The 21,575-nt window shown below is 42.3% G+C and overlaps 1 protein-coding gene across 3 annotated transcripts; it reads right to left on the minus strand.

Moving 5' to 3' along the window:
* Positions 1–1,299: 1,299 nt before the first annotated feature.
* Positions 1,300–21,464, minus strand: ITPRIP (inositol 1,4,5-trisphosphate receptor interacting protein). Of its 3 annotated transcripts, none has more exons than XM_063132617.1 (2): positions 21,447–21,464; positions 1,300–3,201 (listed from the first exon to the last, which is right to left on the minus strand). In XM_063132617.1, exon 2 carries the CDS (start codon positions 3,186–3,188, stop codon positions 1,539–1,541), a length of 1,650 nt encoding a protein of 549 aa, XP_062988687.1. In that variant the 5' UTR covers positions 3,189–3,201; positions 21,447–21,464; the 3' UTR covers positions 1,300–1,538. The 3 variants fall into 3 exon arrangements, with proteins under 3 accessions (XP_062988687.1, XP_062988686.1, XP_062988688.1); XM_063132616.1 differs by lacking the exon at positions 21,447–21,464 and adding an exon at positions 21,267–21,435; XM_063132618.1 differs by lacking the exon at positions 21,447–21,464 and adding an exon at positions 4,070–4,128.
* Positions 21,465–21,575: the final 111 nt, after the last annotated feature.

Below are 21,575 nucleotides of genomic sequence, written 5' to 3' on the forward strand. Positions count from 1 at the left end.
AGATGCACATGTTAGTAGCCATCGCTACACCTTATGGTAACAAATTCTGAGGTTTAACCATGCTGTGTGAAGTACTCCCTTTAATCTATCCTGCATCTCCCACAATTTAGCTTAATGTGATGACACAGGGTTCTAGTATCCACTTTCTCTGCACCATGCATAATTTTATACACTTACGCCCTATCTTATTTGAAAATTACAGCAGACCATGGGCTATGCGAGGGTTGTTTAATCCTCATATGGTCCATGGTGCCCAGATTTGGATGACATGAATGCAAAATACCTGCCGGCACAGACGGTGTCTCACTGTGGCTTAAACCACATGCAGTGGGCTGTTTGATCATGTGAACTAGGTCACTGTCCTTCAGCTTGTTAAGAACAGCCGTGTGGCACTGGGATAACGAATGGTTTGGGCCAGTTGTTTTTTTTATATATAAATATTTAAAACAATTCTGGGAAATATTCTGCCAGTTATGTCCAGTCCCAAGCATATATTTTTTTTGCCTTTACACAGGTTTCTTTTCTTTTTTTAAAGAAGCATTACAGATGAAAAGCTATTTGAGCAAAACCTGAAAAAGTATTTTGGTGGTGTGTCAGTCTTGACAGGAGTAATGTTTGATGAGATGCAGAAAAGACATCTTCTACAGCTTAATATGATGCTTTGCATCATTGGATAACTTTTGGAATTATTCCCATATATTCATAGACATGAATGTATTTCACAGGCCATGGATAGAAATTTTAGATCCACTTAAGGGTTTTGAATGTGACAGTGTGTAACAGCTACTTAAACTGCAGTCCTAAACCCACTTGGGAGTAAGCTTCACTGAACCCAATGGGATTTCTGAATAGATATGTATAGGATTGCACTGTTAGACAAGTGCAGGAAGTTCTACTTTATATATATATATATATCTTGAACTCTCTCTTCAAAGTTCTTTTCAACTTTCCCTTATGGTACTTGTTGACTATCGGTCTCGTGCCAGTATTTAGCCTTAGATGGAGTTTACCACCCGCTTTGGGCTGCATTCCCAAGCAACCCAACTGTCCCGGCACGCCGGGGGCAGGAAGTTCTACTGAACTAGCATCTTTTCCATCTATTTTTCCATTAGTTTAGGATGAAGTTAAAGAATTCCCCCACAGTAATTTTTTTTTACTGCTTTGCAAAATACAGGACTAAACATCTCCCATTGCCAATCTTCAAACTATGTTTCTTCCATAAGAACTGTTGGCCCTTGTAAATAAGGAGTTCTTTTGCGAAGTTGTCCTGATTTACCACTTAAAGCAAACCCACAACAATTCTATCAAATTCCAAGGACTGTAATGTCAATATAGGAATAAATTAGAAGCCTGTTTCTTGCTTATATTATTTACAACGAAGTTATATACAGTGGCTAGAAAATTAAAAGCTGCATAAATAACAGCCAACAACATTGGGAAGAAAATGAGAAAAGTATCTCCATTCTACCAATCTTCAGAGCATGTATCAGTTCCCCCCATGGGGAGATCTGCTCATATCCTAGTGCTCTGAGATACTGCTACAGAGGTTCCTTATTAAGTGGGGTTGCCCGTCCATTGGGAACATGCATGGTATACTCATTTATTAAAGCCGATGTGTTCTTTAGCATCTCGTGAAACATGTCCATGGTTTTTCTGTAAGCACTTCGTTGCAGCACGAAGGGTCGGAAAAGGTTCAGAGGTTCTACCTTTTGGAACTCCACAGGAATGCCCAGTTCCTCCGGCAGATTCTTGTTTCCGATGAAAAAGTGGTAAAGCCTCTTTTCTTGCAAGCTTTTCTCCAGAAATTTGAGCATGTCTTGCAATCTGGCCTCCAGATATCCACAGGCCCAGTCTGCACCAGGATGGGTCTGTAGCAAATGCAGCATCACGGTTTTCAAGTGATAGTTCGTAAGGCCACTCACTCCCGTTAGACTGCACTGCTTTCCATGAAGGAAGGCCAGAATCTGGAGACAGCTGAGGTGGCAGGAGTTAGCTGGCAGGGTTTTGGAAACAAACTGGATGAATCTTTTTTCGTATACTGCAAATGTGAGAAACCAGTGAATGCTGCCAGTGGGGCTCTCTGACAAACTACTGCATGGGAAATGAGAGATTAAATATACATCAGAATCAGCATATTGTACCACAGGAGTGAGGTTGAAGGCAATGGTCTTTCCAGACCTGAACTTGATTTTTAGAGCTCCAGGGGCATCCAGAAGGTTGAAAGTGAGGTTGAATTCATACTTGTGTGAAATCTTGTTCCACGCCTTGGTAAGTGCAACCTGAAACCATGTCATAACCTGGTCAGAATCAAGGTATCGAGTGTCTTTGTAGCAAAGGAGGTCCTCCATCTGGTTATTCTGCCTAGGTTGGCTCATTTTGCTATGGAGGAGGCACAGCAGGTCTTCCCCCAGCTTAGTCTTGTCACAGATACAGCCAGTCGAGTTCTCATCTGCCCGGCCAATCTTTATCATACCATAACCTTGTTTATCTGGTGGGACGGATTCTCCTGAACACCAGGTCTCAAACTGGAAACTATATGGCTCTGGAGGCGTAAAAGGGACAATGAAGTCACACGTTAAGGGCTTGTGAGCTCTCCAGTTTTCATACATACTCCCAACTCCTATGGATTCCTCTACTTCCATATCTGCATCCCGGTTACACACACTCCTCAGAGCTTCCAACAAGTCATCTGCAAAGCCTTCCACAAGCTCACGGTTCCTGGCAATATCACTAGTCACAGTCTGGAGGCATTTCTCATAGAAATGGTCCAATGTGACCTTGTCTGGCAGGATAACCCCTTTGAACGCTTTCCCCAGAACTGTAATTTCATCTTCCTCATTGACATAATCTGGCCAGTTCCCTTCCTGGTAGTCCTGCCTCCAGAACTCAATCAGAAGGAAAACCACCATGGACAAAGCAGTCCAGAAATTCCAAGAGAGGGGGTCTTGGTTGTATTGCTTTTCTGTCTCTGTGACCTTTTCTGAAGACTTCGTTAAAGCTTCGTGCATTGCAATCTCCTGCTCCAACTTAAGCTGCTCTAGCCTCAGGGTCTCCTCACGTTCTCTCATCTTCTGGATGACTTCTTGTGTGCTTTCAAGGACAGTGACATTCTCCTTTGGGAAGAGGAGTGGATGGTTCACAATAGCTGTGATAACCACCAAGCACACCCGGAAGACTCCTGCTGGCATGGCAAAACCTTTCCTGTGAGGGAAAGGCAGAAAAACACAATCAGCTTTGTTTACAGCTACAAATCAACATGAGCTAATTAACTGCATTCGTAGCATGGGGGAAGAAATACACAAATCCTTTGTAATTCTAGAAATGTCTGTGAACTTCTAGATACAAGAAGTATCTAGAAGTATTTTCCTAAGAAGGTATTGTATACAAGTCAGTATATTCCAGGGCCATATTTTCAGATGAGTAGGTACTGTAAAGAGAGAGGAAATTGATTCCTTATTAGTAAAGCAGGGAAGGACAACTTATGGCCCTCCAGGTGTTTTGGCATTCAACTCCAATCAGTCCTAGCTAGCATAGCCAAGGGTGAGGGGCACTGTAGGCTGTAAGTTGCCCAACCATGTAGTAGAGAGTAGATGTATATGTTCAATTACTTCTTTAATAACACTTGCATTACAGTCCTATTTTGCCTGAAACATCTACAGTGCTGTTAGAGTCTTTTACTTGCATGGCCTGTTGAGCCTAGTATACCTAGAATATTATGGTTCACAAAGATTCTCTGTTGCTTGAACCTTGATCCCACAACAAACTCTTTCCACAACATGCACCATGACGCCACAATGAATGCTCAGGTTCCAGGAAGGGGCTTAGCTACTATCATCAGACGATTTGGGGAGAGACTCTTCCCATATACCACGTCATAACTGTATGGTAATAGTATGGAGCCCATTAGAAGAAAAAACTGAAGACAACTACATGGCAGGATTAGCTATGTAATAGAACCATTTGTAAAGGGGGCTGGCACATCTGACCTACTCCAGATACATCCTGCAGGAAGAAGTATGAACCAACACGTGGCCAGGAGCTAGGCAGCAATTCCCTCTCTTTGTCAGACCTCCATGTGAACAAATCCTGCTCCCATGGATGCCAGGAGAGTCGATTCACTCTTGCCTGTAACCTAATGAGATACAAAGATAAGCCCATATACACAATTTCAGACAGAGGTCATTAACTTAACTGAATGTATCTTTTGGATGTCCTAAGGCTGGATTAGGGCCAAAAACAATTATCACTTTAAATCTTTGTCTAGTAGCCACAACTTTTTTCAGTTTTACTCTAGAGTAGGTGTTGGGCCCCCAAAGAGATCGTAACCCACCCACCTCCACGTACTCTAGAGTAAAAATAAAAAAATGGTAGATACTAGAAAGTTTTAAAGTAGGGGTGGTCAACTTGTCATCCTGCAAATGTAGCCAATAGTGAGGGATGATAGGAATTATAGGCCAAAATATCTGGTAGGCCACAAGTTGATCACTCCTAATATAAAGTAATGTCTGTTTTGGCCCTTAGTCTTTTTTACACTGCAGACTGATTTCTCATTTCCCAATAAGGGGCTAACAGCCTCTCCCCATCCCCAAGGACTTTTCTAAGGAGAAGAAACTGCAGCTGCGGAAGCCACAAACAAACAAACAAAGAACACAGACAATTTTTAAAAGATGGAGTGAAAAATGAAAGCGGATCAGGGAGGGTATTTAAAATTGACTTATCTATGGCACGGAACAATAGAAAGCATTTGTAAAAACAAAACAAAAAAGATAGGCTTCTATATACTATCGTTTTATATCCATTTGTATTCATCATTGCTTTCTTTTTGTTTTTAAAATTGTTACCCACTGTGACAAGAATGAGTTATATATTTTTCTCTACTTGGAAATGTTTCCTACCTGCATACATCATTTATTGACAGCTGAATGTATGAACTGGCTCAATTGAACAATAAAGTGTTCGGGGTGGGGCGGGGTGGGGCTCAGTGATTGAAGAGGCTGCTTTGCATACAGAAGGTCTCAGGTTCCATACCTGGCATGTTCAGGTAGGGCTCGAGAAACTCCTCCCTGGAGAGCCGCTGCCAGTCCCTGTTGACAATGCTGTGCTCGATGGACCAATGGTTTGACTCAGTATAAGGCAGCTTCCTATGTTTTCAATAGTATGATAATTATCTGTCCATTGGAAGCCAGACAAAGCAATAAACAGCTTCTTTTTATTTCTGAGTTTGTTTCTGCTGGCAAGAGGGAAAAGGCTTGGACACTGGGGTAGCGTGATAGGAATAAGAAATGGGGAAGGAGGGCAGGGAACGGTTTGTTTCAGCTCGCTTTTCCATGAGAAGGCAAAGTAGGGGTGTGATTGGCAGCAATAAGGCAGAGGACACAAGACGATGCCCCCAGTATGCAGCTGACCTATTGGAGAGAGGAACGTGACATAACTTCAATGTGAAGAGCGGCAAGATATGGCATCCAGTGCAAAGGAAATTGGGATACTGTCCCAACCAAGCGCGAGGACTATAAAGAAAGGAAGGGCAAGTGGGGGGAAATAAACCACACTGCATAGCTTACTTGTCTGATCGTGTGAGTGAGGGGTCACACTAGCTTACTTTAAAAATAATCTGTGAGTAGCTTAAAAACCACCATGGCTTAAAGTGACCCACTGTACCTTGCCTGTTGCCACCTCTGCCTGCCCTTAGCCTGGCAGTTTCCATGGCAACTTTATTACATGGTAATAAATCCAGATATTCCTTTGCTTACAAAGGTATAGCATTCAGATGTGTACATTAGCAGAGAAATTAAATCGTAGCTACAAGCTGCTGCTGAAGCAGTACTTCAAAATTCATCATGTGTTCCCCTTATTTTATGTACGTATTTAGTGCATTTCTAATCCGCTCAATAACTAATGTTCTGAGGGTGGATTACAACTGGTTAAAAAACTAAAATGCTGTTCCAAAACAAAGTGAGAAGGCCCTGTCTCTTGTAGCCACCTGCTTAACTTCCTTTGGCAGGGGCACCCAGAGGGGGCCTCGGAAGATGACCTAAGGGTCTGAACAGGTACATCTGGGAGGAGACATACCTTTGGATATTCTGGTCCTAAGCCGTTTATGTCTTATAAATGTAATCCAGCTCATTAACTGGAAAGATTCATGCATCGCAAGCTGCCTTTTACCAAGCCAGACTACTTGTCCACCTAGGTCAATATTCTGACTGACAGCACCTCTCCAGTGTTTCAGACAGGACTCTTTCCCATTGTCTGCTACCTGATCATTAAACTGGGAATGCCAGGGACCTTCTGAATGAAAAGGATGTACTCTACCACTGAGCTATGGGGCCTCCTAAGCGAGGCAACTGTTTGCTCCCAGGAGTTGTAACTAATTTTCTGCCCATGTATTAATAATAAAACAATGTCCTTGGGCTCATATTCTCTTTTGATCTTAAAACAAACACCTCCTACCACCTCTTCTATTTTATTAACTTCCTATATCTTCTCTTTTCCCTTGCCACACACTCTATTGGGGAAATTTACTCTCACAGACCCCTGTATACAACAAATTATTCACAATGCTGGGTTTATGCTGCAAGTTCTCTCTGCTTTTATGCTCTGTACAGTTTACATCCTGGTTCATCACAAACATGCATGCTCATCACTGCAAGATCCAGTGGTTTACATGCATGTGAATGCATCCACACAAATCTAGCTGAAGCAATACTTTTCATGGAGTCAAGTGCAAAGGTGTCAAATGGCATGCATGTATCTGCATCAGGATAAATACCTGTGTTGGTGGAACTCCACCAGGATGTTAGTCATTTTACGTAACTCACCACTTCTCCAGGTGGGGAACCGCACATCATATGTAGGTACTCTAAAAGCGAAATCACAACTACGCTGCACTGTAAACCCACAAAGAACCTCTACCAGATTGTTTCTCAAGTGCCACTCGTGTACACTCTACAAAACCCGAGAATTCAGCTAGGTTGTGAGGATTCAGCTTACCCACACATGAACAGAGGCCCTGCAGTGGCTAGATGGACCTGCTGCTGCAATTTCAGCTGGGTAGCAAAACCAGATTTACTGGTTACATGACAGGTGAGCTGCCTGGTGAATCACAAGCTGCAGAGGCCTACTATACAACATGATTCTTAACAGAGCATTGCAAGCAAAGCAATCAGGATTCTTACAACTCACACTTTGACATTAAGAAAGGGGAGAAACGGAGGTGAGGCAAGAGTAAAGTGATCAGATGCAATTACATTATTTAGGCTTTGTTGTGTTGATGGGTGGGAGGAATTCGGGGGTTATGGCAAAGGTTTTACAGAGGAGGAGGGCTCTGAACAAAGAGAGAGCAAGAAGACACTACATAGGTCCCTGGGAAGGAGTTTGAAGCATAAGGGGAAGCCAAGGGGAATGGTTGGTGGCTTGAAAAAGCAAGAGACCTTTTGGGTGGCAGAACTGAAAGGAGGAAAAATCATAGGCAAGGGCATATCAAGAGCTACAAACAGAAAGGTAGGGTGGGGCAAGTTAGTGGAAAGCTTTAAAAACAAGGACAAGAAGTTTGTGCTAAATTCAGTAGCGGCTGGGAAGCCAGTGCATGGATCTAAGCAGGGGTGTCACAAGGACTGAACAACGTGAGAAATGAGTGATTATGAAGCATGTGGAACCAGTGCCACCCCCAAGATATTTTGTTTCCTGAAGTGGAACCTAAAGCTACTTTCTCCACCACTGGCTAATGCCAGCACTTTAAGCCTTCCTGCAGCATTTAGACACGAATGCCTTCATATATTTACCCCTCACTGTGTCACCCAAAGCAGGTTGTTTCACCCTGTTGCATAGCAGGGCCTGGCCTGCCTAAAACATTTTCCATATAAGGAGCAGCAAAGAGAATTAGATCTCCTTTGCTTCAAAGAGAGCCAGAAAGCTGGGTGGGTGGGATGGATGGTCTAGGAAAAAAACATTGTTATCTTAGGTTGTACTTCAATTAGAAGCCATCCAGAGGGATATATAAGAATGAGAGACATGGTTATTCTTCAATCCCACAGAGGTTGTTTAAAAATAAGCCAGAAGTCACTCTGCAGGTCAGTTCAGAAGAGATCTTCAGGAAAAGCCACAGTTTCCTTTTCTTGGCTCTGCATTTTTTATTTTAGAACAGTGTGTATGTTTTGAGATTCAAAAATAGCATGGCAGGGTGCCAGCAACTGGCTTTGGTCCTGAAACGCTAACGAGAAGCACCTCTGAGATCAACATGAACAGAAAAGAAACTTGACAGTAACCAGAGAACAGGGTACATCTTGAGCAATTTCATTACTTGATTGAACAGATGTGTCTAGCTTTGGCTATTGGGCGGTATAAAAATGTAATAAATAAAATAAATTAAAATTGGAAGCATTAGAGCATTTTAAAATGGCAATTTGAAAAAGAAGGAATATGCTCCTTTTAAAGATATGTGTCAGTGATTAATCAAGTAGATGAGATGGGTTACGCAGGAAGGTAAGGGAATAATCTTAAAACAAGAATGCTGAAAACTCCAAGAATGTGAACCCTCAATTCAGATGCCTGGCTGCCCAATCCTTGCTGTTTCCTATTGCAGATAATCCGATGCATGTTTAGACAAAAAAAAAAGTCCTACAACTGCCAACTGGCTGGCTGGGGCATGCTGGGAATTGTAAGAACTTTCTGTTTAAACATGCATAGGATTACACCCTAAATTGCTTGGTTTTCATCAGGGTTTTCCCTGCCCCATTCTGTGCTTGCAATTCCCTTAGCTTGCTGTCACTTCAGTTGGTGCAAAAATAAATTAAGTGCATAAAATATTCTGAAATCAGAATAAAATTGGGAAGTAGAGGTAAGCAATGTAGCCTAAACTCATTCCTTCTGCGCAGATCTGTATGTAGTCAAAAATGACACACACACACCACACACAAGGGGGAAGTATGAGCATGCTGAGGGAACCCCAAGATATTTAAAAGTACACCCCCCACTCCCCAAAACTTTTAGGAAAAAAGCTTTAAGGGAACAGCCCCTCACTTCCGCTCTGCAAAACACCCCAGTTATTATTGAACATGATCAGTGACTACAGAATGCAGAATATTGGCAGGAAAGTGGGGTGGGTGGAAAACTGGAGAGCAGAGGGAATGGAACAGATGCCCTGAAAGCATGGGTGGTGGTGGTGGACTGGCTGGAACCCTGAACAAGACAACTCCATGGTACTGTCTTCATGGGTTTTTTCCTGCACTTGGTTGCATTGGGAGGTCCTTTGCAGCACATGTCATGGCCAGCACGCTCCCAACTAGCCGCTTATGTCTGAAAAAGCCACAGTATCAGAGTCTTTTTACCTCATTCTCTTCAGTTAAAACAGCTCCCAGGCGCTTGATCTGCAATGTGCTCCTGCATTAAATTCTGGGCATGCCTGTGACCTTGCTGTGATGTGGGTTGTTTGTTCCCCCATTCACTCCTTTAACATTCCCACTGAGATATCTATGCGCTTCCTGCATCAGTTAACTCCAGAACTTTATTAATTTGCTTCTGTGATGTGCTTTTGTCTCCGGAGCTGCACAGCTCCAGAATTGCAAAGGGACTGTGTTAATTAACTTCTCAGATGTGGTGTTAGCTCTGGAGATGTGCAGCTCCAGAGTTGCAAAAGGACTGTGTTAATTCACTTTTGTGATGTGGTGTTAGCTCCAGAGCTGCACAGCTCCAGAGATGAGAACTGTGTTAATTGGGTTCTCTGACGTACTGTTAAGGGCTGGTGCAATACTTTTTGGAGTGGGGTTTATTTGTGCCTGTAGGGTGCCCTCATGAGGAGCCAGTATTGTGGGTGAGTTCCTCTCCATTTCCATTCATTAAACTGTAGTGGCAGGGAGAACCTGGAGTGGGGGCAGGTAACAAGCCTCTCTCTGGATAACATTGGTTCTACTCCAACCCCCAGCCCCTACCTGGAAGTATGACTTTTCCAGTACTGAAAAGATGGGTTTTAGGGACAGCTGGCTCCATCGTGTAACAATGTTGGAGCGAAGCAGATTTCAGCATACTGTGGAGAATAACAACAATGTGCCCCCCTGTGTTCGTGAAGATGAGGCCCATGTTGCTTAGGGTGACCGTATGAAAAAGAGGACAGGGCTCTTGTATTTTTAACAGTTGTATAGGAAAGGGAATTTCAGTAGGTGACATTTGCATGCATGTAGCACCTGATGAAATTCCCTCTTAAGAACATAGGAAGTGCCATGCTGGATCAGACCAAGTCCAGCACTCTTCACACTGTGGTCAACCAGCTGTTGGCCAGGGACCAACGAAGCAGGACATGGTGCAACAGCACCCTCCCACTCATGTTCCCCAGCAACTGGTGCACACAGGCTTACTGCCTCAAATATGGGAGATAGCACACAACGATCAGGGCGAGTAGCCATATCGCATCAGTTAAAGCTGCAGGAGCCCTGTCCTCTTTTGTATCTGTTCTCTCTGGTAAAACTGGAGTACATGCAAATGTACTCTAGCTATACAAATGATACCTGCTGAAATTCCCTTTTCTATGCAACTGTTAAAGATACAGGAGTCCTGTCCTGTCCTGCTTTCCATATGGTCACCCTAATGTTGTTACATTTTGTTGCACATCCCACCTTTAAACATTAATGATTCTGGTTGCTGAATTCAGAGGCTTTTCTTTCCTAAGCCTACAGAATCCCAGGATTTTCTTTGTGGTGGTGCATATTCAGCATGTGGGAAGTCCTGACTAAAGGCATGAACCAGCAGTATTTAAGACTTTTAAAGTCTAATGCACAGTTATTTTAATCTCCCCCACTGAAACTAAAGCAACTTTAAAAAGTGCTTATTGTGCCTTGTAGAGACAAACCACAGGACCAAAGATTGACTCCTACACATGCAGGAGAAGCCATATCGCCAGGAACCCTGTGAAACAGGCCTGGAGGTTGGGATGAAAAGCAATGCTGGTGACTTCATGCTCTATCAGCATTCACCTCTGAGGGGAAAGGTGCGGTTGCAGCTTTTTCTTGCATGTTTGAGTTTAGATGCATAACCCCCATAACCCCAGTGCTGACAATCACAAAAAGCACAGCTAACTAATTGATTAATGCTTTCTCGCACCACCCATGCTTCTGCTAGAACAAAGCATCATCAACACCCCACTCTTTGTAGATGTAATTAATTTTGTGGTGTGTGCTTGGAGAGTCACACGAGTACAGGCCCTTGGGAGGTGTTTACCTGGCTTCTGTTAAGCAGTGATTCAACTGCTTTGCTTTCATTGTGCCAACAATTATGAAATAGGAAAATGCCTCAAGTTTTCCTCTTTCCCTTTCTTCCAGATTTTACATACACCCACAAAGCTGGTAACAAACTCCACAGAAGCTAATCACTTTGGGCGGGACCACATTGGCAGGAAGCTCATACATAGGGGGAAGTGGAGTTGAGATAAGGCTGTCAAACGAGGTTCAGCTCAAAGCAAGAAGTACATTCTCCCTTTTCACACAAAAAATAGTATTCCCCCATCCCATTTCAAAAGTGTGTGTGTGTGTGTGTGTGTGTGTGTGTGCACATAGCTAGTCTCCAATGTTTATAGCACAATATAATCTGTTGTAAATAATTTCTGCAGACAAAACGCGTCGGGCTTTTCTCCAACAAATTCGTTTATAGCATCCTGAGACTATTCTCTCTTTTTGTGCCCAATGAAATTCAAGACACTTCCATCAAGGTGCCCTAGCCCACTTATTAACACATTTTCTTACTGGTAGCTGGGATTGCCAAGAACTATTGTTTATGGTGGTGTTGAGAACTACTGTTTAATGTGTTGAGGTTCATGCCCCTCTTCTGCCTTGTGTTCAGACTTTTGGGGAGGTTACCTCTCCTTTGTCATGCTTCTCATGGCAGCCATTTTATGGTGGTGCCCAAGAGAGGGTCCCCCCCAAATTTCCATATATGCCGACGCTTAAAATGGTTGCCTACTCCTAGTTTAGTATTATGTGTGAACCAGACCAATAAGTCCTCATAAACTGTACCACATACAAATTCAAACCCATATTGAAACATGATGACACACAATATGTACATTGATGGTGCTATATAAATAAATAAATAAATAAATAAATAATTAATAATAATAACAACAACCCACACAGGGCTGAGGGAGGGTGAAATGTTATACAGATAGCTGTTTCAATGACATCTTATTTTCTTCAATGATTATCTGGGAATTCTTCAAGTGGTCCCTGCTATCATGGGAAACCTTATGCCATATGGTAATAATTTTAAAGATTAGGAAACTCCAGTTTAGAAAGAAGATCACCAAAGAAGATTATTATACATAAGAAATAAGGTGCAGAATTTACAGCAAAGAAAAAGCCATTTACATTTTTGGAGTCTACATTTATACCAATGATTTATATTAGTTTTAACAACATATTTCCCCACTAAGTACAGCGACAATAATGACATTCACTCTTGACAGGGTTACAATGCTGGGTTTAAAATGATTCAGTTAATGCCATAAGATAAAATAGTTTTTATTTTTAAATTTAAGTAAAATCCGTGTGCATATTTAGCTTTTGCATGGAAGGTAGATGACAGCTCTGTATATATTGCTGGGGGGTGGAAGGTCAAAAGTAAATAATGCTGGGTGTAGTTGCTGGGAGTATAAGATTGCAATTCTTCACAGACTTACCTTGTGGTACACCTTACTTCCAAATAGACATTTATAGGAATGTACTGCAAGTGTCTTAAGTGCATTCTAAAGCTGAAGCTGTAGAAGGTAAAACAGTATCAAAGCTGGAAGATACCCAAATAGAACAGATTTTTTAGTCCAACTGTTGCCCTACTTATTTTCTTTGGGAATAATTCAAATGCAACATATATAGTGAGCATATTATCTGAGAGTCACTACCAGAACTGGGGAAAGCAGTGAGTGGGGAGAAAAGAAGAAGAAGAGAGAATCTGTTATGAGCTTATCATATGGCCTAAGAGAAACTCCAAACAGAAGCAGTATTGAATTGAAAGGATATGTACTCCCCCACCCCCGCCGAAAAGCTACCCGGTCAAGTAATCTACCAATTTTCTATCAATTAGGACTAGGGTTACAGTCGATAGGATGAGCTCACCTGGGTTAACTTTGTAGAAATTCCGTAAGAGAAACCTATTGTTTTGCCATGGGTCTCAAAATGCTCTCACCATAAATACTAGGAAAGAACATCCTGCTTTTGATAGCACAGTGCCAGAGGGGTTAGTCACGTGACCAGCATTGGCCATTCTTTCCAGCATGCATGCTGAGAATGTTTGGAAAGGATCTCTCTTCCAACTATTAGAAATAAATAATTTTAGTGGAAATCCTGACGTTTTTCCTGTATATAGTTCAAAGTGGCTCCTCCTTTACCAGAGCATGAATGCCTGGCAATCCAAATGGATACACAGGGTCAAATATTTGTTCCATCAGAAAACAATAGGGCCTACATAGTATTAAGCATGAATTAAGGGCATTTACTTTACAAGCCAGACAGAAGGAGTATTTCCTTTACAAGCCAAATAGAAGCAGTATTGTATTGAAGGCCGATGCAATTCCCCCCCCCCCCCCTAAAAGTTACCTGGGCCTAATCTACAGGAAGCAGGATATAGCACTATGAAAGCGGTATATGGTATGTGTCAATGAGCCCCAACAGTTGTCAGTGCACTTCAATAAACCTATAAAGCAGTAATGTGGCTCCTGCCTTTTATATACCGCTCTCATACCTGTTTCATAGTGCAATATCCTGCTTGGTGTAGATTAGGCCCTGATCTAGTAATTTTCTACCAGTTTGATCTAAAGCCTAACATCTTGATCCAAATTAACTTGAAAGGGATGCCATGCTGAATAGTCTTAGTCCAGCCAACTCCAAGTCACCACTCCTCATTCATGAGATTTTAGAAGCACAACAACCACTGGGCCAGTGAACCCCCCCCCTTCCTCCCCTCTAGCTAAAGTGAGCATCACACAGTTTTTGCCATGCCCTCCTTCTGCTAGCCATCTCTGTTCTTACCAGCAATGGAACAATTTCTCAGACTCAGCACCCGTGGATAACTACAAAATCATAATGTAGTAATTTTTTTATAGCATTTCACTATAACTGCAAATCCCTATGTTCTAGTGGAAAACTGGGCTGTGCAGCTTGTGCACATAAACAACGCATTGGTCTATTATTATAGGATTGCTGCCAGGCTTTAATTGGTTGTTCTCTTGGTCAATGAGGCAAAATATTTTTACTCAAACCAAATCATTTGCTCCTGGAACTGAACCAGTTACACTATTGAAATATTTGTGCAATTACCTATTTATCACATGAGTCATTCTTGCAATACAATCTTATGCATGTCTACTCAAAAATGAGTCCTCTTACATTCAATAAGGCTTGCTCCCAGGTAAATGGATGTAGGATTGCAACCTTAATCTTTCAGCAGCACAAAGACGACCACCTATCCAGTTCATTTTACAGATTGAAACAAACACAGGGCTCTAGCGATTTCCATGTATGCATGGGTGCTAAACTGGAGTTATTCTCTACCGCATTTGCTTTTCCTTTTCTTCATGTAAGATATAAATAAAGCAAAGACCATTAACCTTCATGAACAACTTATTTGCTGGTTGTAAAGACATCAAAACAAAACATATAAAAAGTAAAGGTAGCCGTGTTGGCCATGAGAAAGATGCCAAGATACACGTTAGGCGGGGGAAGAGACGAAAAAAGTGGCTGATGTTCAAGCTTTGGAGTCTATATCTGGTTGCAGACTCCTATGGCTGGAACATTAGCCATTCCTCACCCTGCCCCCCACCTGCCCCCCCCCCCCACTATCCCGGTTTGCTTGATCCTGAAGAACACAAAAGCTTGAATGCTACTTTTGTGACCTCGAATTGGCCTAATAAAGGTATTGCCCTAAGATGAATTTCAAAGCAAAACATCTATTGTTACCATTGCATGGAATTACTAGAAGGAGAGCTACATTTCTGCAACTCAGACACCCATTTAAATAGAGGCAGGGAATAAAGAGAGCAAGAACGGACAGGTGCAGTCTCTCACCAAAACGTTTTACTCACTTCCATTGCTGGGTTAAAGAGTACCACTATAACATTATGGGAGTTCTGGCGAGACCTGTAGTTCACCGAAGAAATATTATGCAAAGGTGTGTCTTTCCTCTACATTTCAAGATCACTCACCCTCTTCTTCTTAGAAAAAGCACACGTCATTGGTAGGTGAGAGGAAACACAACATGCGTCTCCATGGCAGATGCACAACATACAAGGCAATTAGCCCACATGTGACTCATTTGGGACACGTTTGTGCTGAGCACAAATGCTTACTTAGCTAGTAATTAGGAAGGCAACAAAGGTTTTCTTTGTTGGGTAGCCAAATGACAGGCTCCCTCTGCCATTAAAAGGCTAATTTGCAGCACTGCAGCACGACTCTAAGGACTCACAAGTGGGGACAGACTTGCTCCATGTCTATAAGTTCTGTTTAGGAAGAATCGATGCTATTCCAGATGAAAAAGCAGATTTCCACTTCGATTCTGAAATCAAAGACTACAATCCAGCAGTAGGGTGGGGAACCCATCCAGGAAGCAAGGCTAAAACTTGTTAAAGAGACTAAAAGGGCACCCCCCAACCAATTGGGCATTACATTAAAAATGGACACACAACTTATATTTAATACAACTATTTATTTTTAAAAATGGCACCATTTTGGAAGAGGCATTCCCTTTTCACTTCTACACAGGAGCAGGTACACCCTCTAAAATAGCAAAATGAGACCTGCTGCAATATAGGCATGCACCTCCGTATTTTGCACAAATGAAATATGTTTTCCTGCAAAACTGCTGTTTTAAGTATATGCAAATGTATGCAAAGTTGATCAATTAACACTCATTTGATTAATCAATTAAAGGCAAAGTCCTATGCATGCTTTGACTGAAAAAAGTCCTACAACTCCCAGCATTCTCCATCCAGCATCTTTCTGTCTAAACATGCATAGGGTTACACCCTAAGATATTCTTTAAATTGGGTGATAGCCCTAATGGGAAGTACTTTAGTCTTGCCATTTCATTATGGCAGATATCTTGACAGCTAAATACTCCCCATATGGCCTAATTTGGAGCATCCAAGATTTGGTAGGCTATAAGCAGATAGCAGGAGTGAATGCCATGCCCCATGACAGAGCTAGTACTATAAAGTTTCACACCATGCATGTCTGCAGCCATCTTTTGACTTTTGCATGGACTTGTTACCTTTCCTACTAGCTCAGGATGGAAGCGTTGTGCTTGTTTGTACAGGCAAGGTGCTGATTTCACCATCCTTCAGAGGTTAATCCAAACAGCACAGTTTCTACAGAAACCGAGCTTTGGGATGTCTAACTTTATACTAAAGAAGATAATTCTCAATAGGCATAGGTTTTTCGAACCACATTTATGACCTTGCAATGGTATTGTTCTTATACATGTAATTAAGATGAACAATGTAAGATTACCACAACAAAAATAAGGAACTGGTTCAACAAGACTGAACATTGAGTGTCATTCTGATGCTAGTAAAGACCAAAAGAAGGGAGATCAGACAAAGATGGTAGATGTCTCCCGGCAAGTGATTAAACACATCGCTTTGATCGTGAGGGAGGAGGTGGTTGCCACAAAATTCTGGAATATCCATTTCAAGCTAAAGTGGATAACGCAGAGAAGACACTACTTTCTGAAAAGATATAGTATGGATAATCTACCCAATAAGATTCCTGCTAGACGGCCAAACTTAACAGCACTATTACAGTCCATGGGCATTTTCTAGTTAGGTTTATATGTGTGTATATCTGTTATTCCTGATCGTTTTATAGTAAATGTATTTAAATGTAGGCACATCTAAGATTGCCCATTGCTTTCTGACAAAGTTAACTTTTAAAAAAGGAAAGGAAAGAAAAAGGTGATCTATGGCAAGCTGTACCCCCAGACATCAAACTATATTAAAAAAAAAGGGGGTGGGAATCAAGTTCTGGCTTTTTAAATCAACAGAACTCTATTCGTTTTCTCCTGACTAAATTCTTCTTTTGTACCTTAGTTTTGAATGTTTGTTGTGATTTTTTTTCTTGTAAGCAAAATATTTCTAGCACTCTTTCTTATGGAGAAAATGAATATAACACTGTGTTTGAAAGACTCAGAAAGCAAATATAAAGACACCATACCATATTCCATTTCTCCATATGCACCCTGCCCAGAACCTAAGGTCTTGAGTGTCACAGAGTGCTTTTTTATGATAGAAAAGCAGAGTACAAATCAAAACAATAAATCTGCTGAGGTCCTTCTGCTGCAGGTGTCCACATCCAGTGAGGTGTAGTGGATGGTTATTGTGTGAAGAGCTTTTCCAGTGGTGGCATCATACCCTCACCAGGGAAGCTCTCTTGGTACCTACCTTGTTGTCACTGTAGTGCCACACGAAGACCTTTCATTTCCCTAGCTTATTTAATTTTTTCCTGCTTTACATTGCGGTATCTGACTATTTTTTTATATGGTCTATTGAATTACTGAATGCATTTTAACGTTTTTTTCTCTTCTTGTAAGCCACACTGAAAACTAGGTTATAGGGTGGCATATAAATACTTTAAATAAATAAATAAAATGTGGAGGCAACCTCTAATAGTTTTTGAATGGCCTAGAGTCCCTCAGCTGCCTAACACAGATAGCTGGGATACGGCTTGACATTTGCTACCCTGCCAGAAGTAGAAAAGCAAAAAAGCACAGCAAAATTCTGAAAACAAAAATACCTTGCAGGGTAAAGTCAGTCTAACATTCATGGCTCATGAGGAGCACACATATACTATGGTGGCCACTTATAAATTGCCCCCCCCAAAAGGAAATGCATCACTAAAAATGGACAAAGGAGGACACTAATTTGCAAAAATTTGCACTGATGTGCAAATTTGAATATGCACAGATGCATGTTACATAGATGCAATCTGTGCAGATGCACATTTAGAATTAATAGCTATAATTTAAATAAAAATACAATACATCTCACCATAGTGTGGAAAACGATGACAAGTGACTTGTGTGCCTTGCTCAGTTTCCTAGGGCTGATGGGAAACCTCAAGGTCAATCTCCCTGCTTGGGGTACTTTATTTTTAAACCAGACTTGGACTGGACAGCCCTTTAAATAGAGGATGCATTCAAAACAGAGGGTAGTCCTCTAGCAGGCCTTCAAATAGAGGACTGTCTTCTGTATAAGGGGGCACCTGGCCACCCTAAGGGTGCCATGCTATGCATGTTTAGATAGAAAAACGTCTTATAACTCCCAGCATTCCTGAACTAACTGTGTTATGCTGGGGAGTGCTGGGAGTTCTAGGACGTTTTTTTCCTGCCGAAACATGCATAGGATTGTGCTCTAACTCTCTCTCTCACACACACAGACATATGAATGAAACTATATCACCCATACCCTGGAATTGTTTTGATTCATGAAAAAAATGTATATAAATGTGCAAAGTATTAACAATCCTAATTTCAAAATATACTTTCCAAAACAGTCCTCAGTGCTAAACAAGATGTCTAGACTTGTACTAGGTTGCTCCTATCTGAACTGCAGAAAGGCAATAAAGGTGTGGTGGGCACAGCTTAGAATGCACAACATTTAAAGTTTACATCAGTTCAGCTAATTTCATGTAGTGACCAGTTGTCTAAATGTGTTGCTTTCCCAGATGTACCTCTGCCCGTTCTCTACACATTGCTCCATTCTTGCCTATTTACCTCACATCCTGCTTCTCTGCTGAAAAATGTGGGGAAATTTTTTTGCTTATACAGCTGAGCTGGCACTGACTGCCTCTGGTGGCACGTGGGCCGGGCATCCTCGTATGCAGCTGTATCGTTGCCCATACCACACCCAAAGAGTGCCAACGCCCTACCTAGAGCTCTGAAAATTGGAACAGCTACTTCCTAGGAACAATCAGCCATTAAAAGCCTAAACTGGAAAATATGCAGCTGGACAGAAATTTCATGACTTTATGATTTGGGAGGAGATGTAGCTCAGTGTATTTGCTTTGCATGCAGAAGGTCCCAGGTTTGATCTACAGGTAGGGCTGGAAAAACTCCAAGCTGAAACGCTGGAGAACCACTGCTGCCATTCAGTGTCAACAACACTGGGCTAGATGGATCAAGGATCTGACTCAATCTTTCTATGTCCCTATGATTTAGAGAGGCACACTGACACACCCAAGGCAAATGTTTTGGAAAGGGCTAGATGCTAGGATGCTGAAGAAAAGGACTAAATTGAGTTGAAATTTCTAAGAATCCAACCTGCAGAATCCACTGCAGACCGGCTTCTCCAGGCTGCACAGAGTCTGTGGACTTCTGGTTTTTTTCTTTTTTCTTTACTTTCCTGAAATATATGCAAATTCATCTGCAGGAAAATATGCAAGTTTCTGCTGAGATAAATGCTATGCTGGAAAATATACATGTGGGAAAGTCGATGGAATGGGGGACAATATGCTAAATGTTACATACTAACATAAATTATATAAATTGTTGCAAGATTTATTATGGAATTATTTGCACAGTTTTCTGTATAATGAATGAACAACACTGCACAAAACATGCAACACGTGTTGGATGGATTTCACAAAATCCAGGCATCCCTACTAGACACCTACACATATATGCACCCTTCTTTTTCCAAGTTATGCTGGGTGCATTTTTCACTTAATATCAGAAGTGAGCAGATCCCAGGTGCCTCTAACTATTAATATTAATACTTCTAGTAGGGTGTTTCCAGATGGCTGCATTCTCCACCAACCATAGCGTTTTTTTGCAAGCATTAGTTGTGTCTGACAGCTAATTAAGAATACTCTGACACACACAAACTAGCCTTATTGATTCTAGCCCAAATAGAGTAGCAGGATCTGGATTAGAAATGCCATACCAGCTGTCATTGCTTCAAACCGCCATGGGAAGAGGTATCTGCACTTTGAGGAATAGCTTGATAATGTGTTGGCACTTTGGGTAATGGAAGGCTTGTGATCTGAGAAGGTCATGTTCAGAAGACACCTTATATAACGGCTTTAACCATGGTGACACCATGGTTAAAGCTGTGGTTTAAGGTGTCTTCTGAACACAGCCCAGCTTTCTGGCTTAACCACTGTGGTTAAAGCCATGGTTTAAAGTGCCTTCTGAACGGGGCCACCGACTGGCAAAGGAAGACCTCTTGTTCTCCAGGTTTGTTTGCTTTTACACTGCAATCCCTATGCTCGTCTCCTCAGAAGGAAACCTCATTATTCAATAGGTCTTACTCCACGGTAAGTATGTATAGGACTTCAACCTTAGCTGCTGTTTTTCAATGCAATTTATTCAATTTTACTGTAATGTTGATTGTTATATGTAGGTTATTGTGAACCACCCTGGGAACCTTTTGGCTCAAGGACTGTATACAGTTCTATAAAGTGTGATAAACGAACTACTAAAAAACCCTCACGATTTAGCAACAGTACCGACAAAAGTTAAGGAAAGCATAGGCCTGCGGCAACCGGATGATCACGTCAAGACAGGAAGTGTATCTTTTATCTTATTTGCAAAAATGCATCAACATCCACCCAGCAAGTTTTTTAAATAAATAAATAAAACGGCTTAGGATGCAATCCTATGCATGTTTAGACAGAAAAATGTCCTACAATTCCCAGCATTCCCCAGCCGGCTGAGATACTGGGAGTTGAACTTTTCCCCGTCTAAATGTACCTAGGATAGCACCCTTAGTGGGAGAAGACCACGAGAAAGAGTAAGTGCCTTTAAATGCTGCCTTTTCGAAACGCCTCTTCTTCTTCCGCCCCCAGTTCCTCAACGAAGAACATAAGAACTAGCTTAAAAATGTGCTGCCATGCCCTTTTGGGGAAGGGAACAAACGAGGTAACTTCATACAAAACGCAAGCCCGGCTTCCCCTTCGACGAGCGACTCTACGGGGGAGACGTTATTAACCCCACCTCCATCCTTCTGCAAGAGAACCGCGGGTGCGGGTGCGGGTGGGTCGGTCCGCTTGCTCGTCCGCCCTCCCTCCGTCCCGCAGCAGTAGGTGATCTCTGGGGGCTGTACGCAGCCGGGAGGGCAGGGCAGGGCAGGGGGATACTCTGACCTGGACGCCGAAGACGGAAGGGGTCGCACGCTCATTGGTGCCACCAACAGGGACCAAAACGCGCCACAAGGTTGCGTTTTCAGACACAAAGCAACGGCCAAAACGAGAGAGGAGCCGCTGCCAGACGTCGAGCGGCAGAGTGGGAAACTTCGTACTTACTTCGCCCCGCGACAAACTTCTCTTTGGACTTCGCTAAACGATTAACACCGATCCCTCGGCCCCCTACTTTTCACGGCTTCCCCCCCTCCATGCCGAGCTCCGCCTGGCTCCTCTTCCCTTTTCGCAGAGCATCCTACCCGCCTGTTCCGTTCGAGTTCCTACGATCGCTCTCGAGCTTACTCATTTCCTGAAGGTCGGCGTGCGTGCGAGTGTGTGTGTGTTTTCTCGCTCTGGGAAACACTCCCCCGCCCCAACGCGCTCAACTTTCTGTCGAGTCCCAGGACGTTCTTAAGGTGGACGTTAAAAGGG

The sequence above is a fragment of the Elgaria multicarinata genome, chromosome 8, assembly GCF_023053635.1.
Source record: "Elgaria multicarinata webbii isolate HBS135686 ecotype San Diego chromosome 8, rElgMul1.1.pri, whole genome shotgun sequence".
NCBI lineage: Eukaryota > Metazoa > Chordata > Lepidosauria > Squamata > Anguidae > Elgaria > Elgaria multicarinata.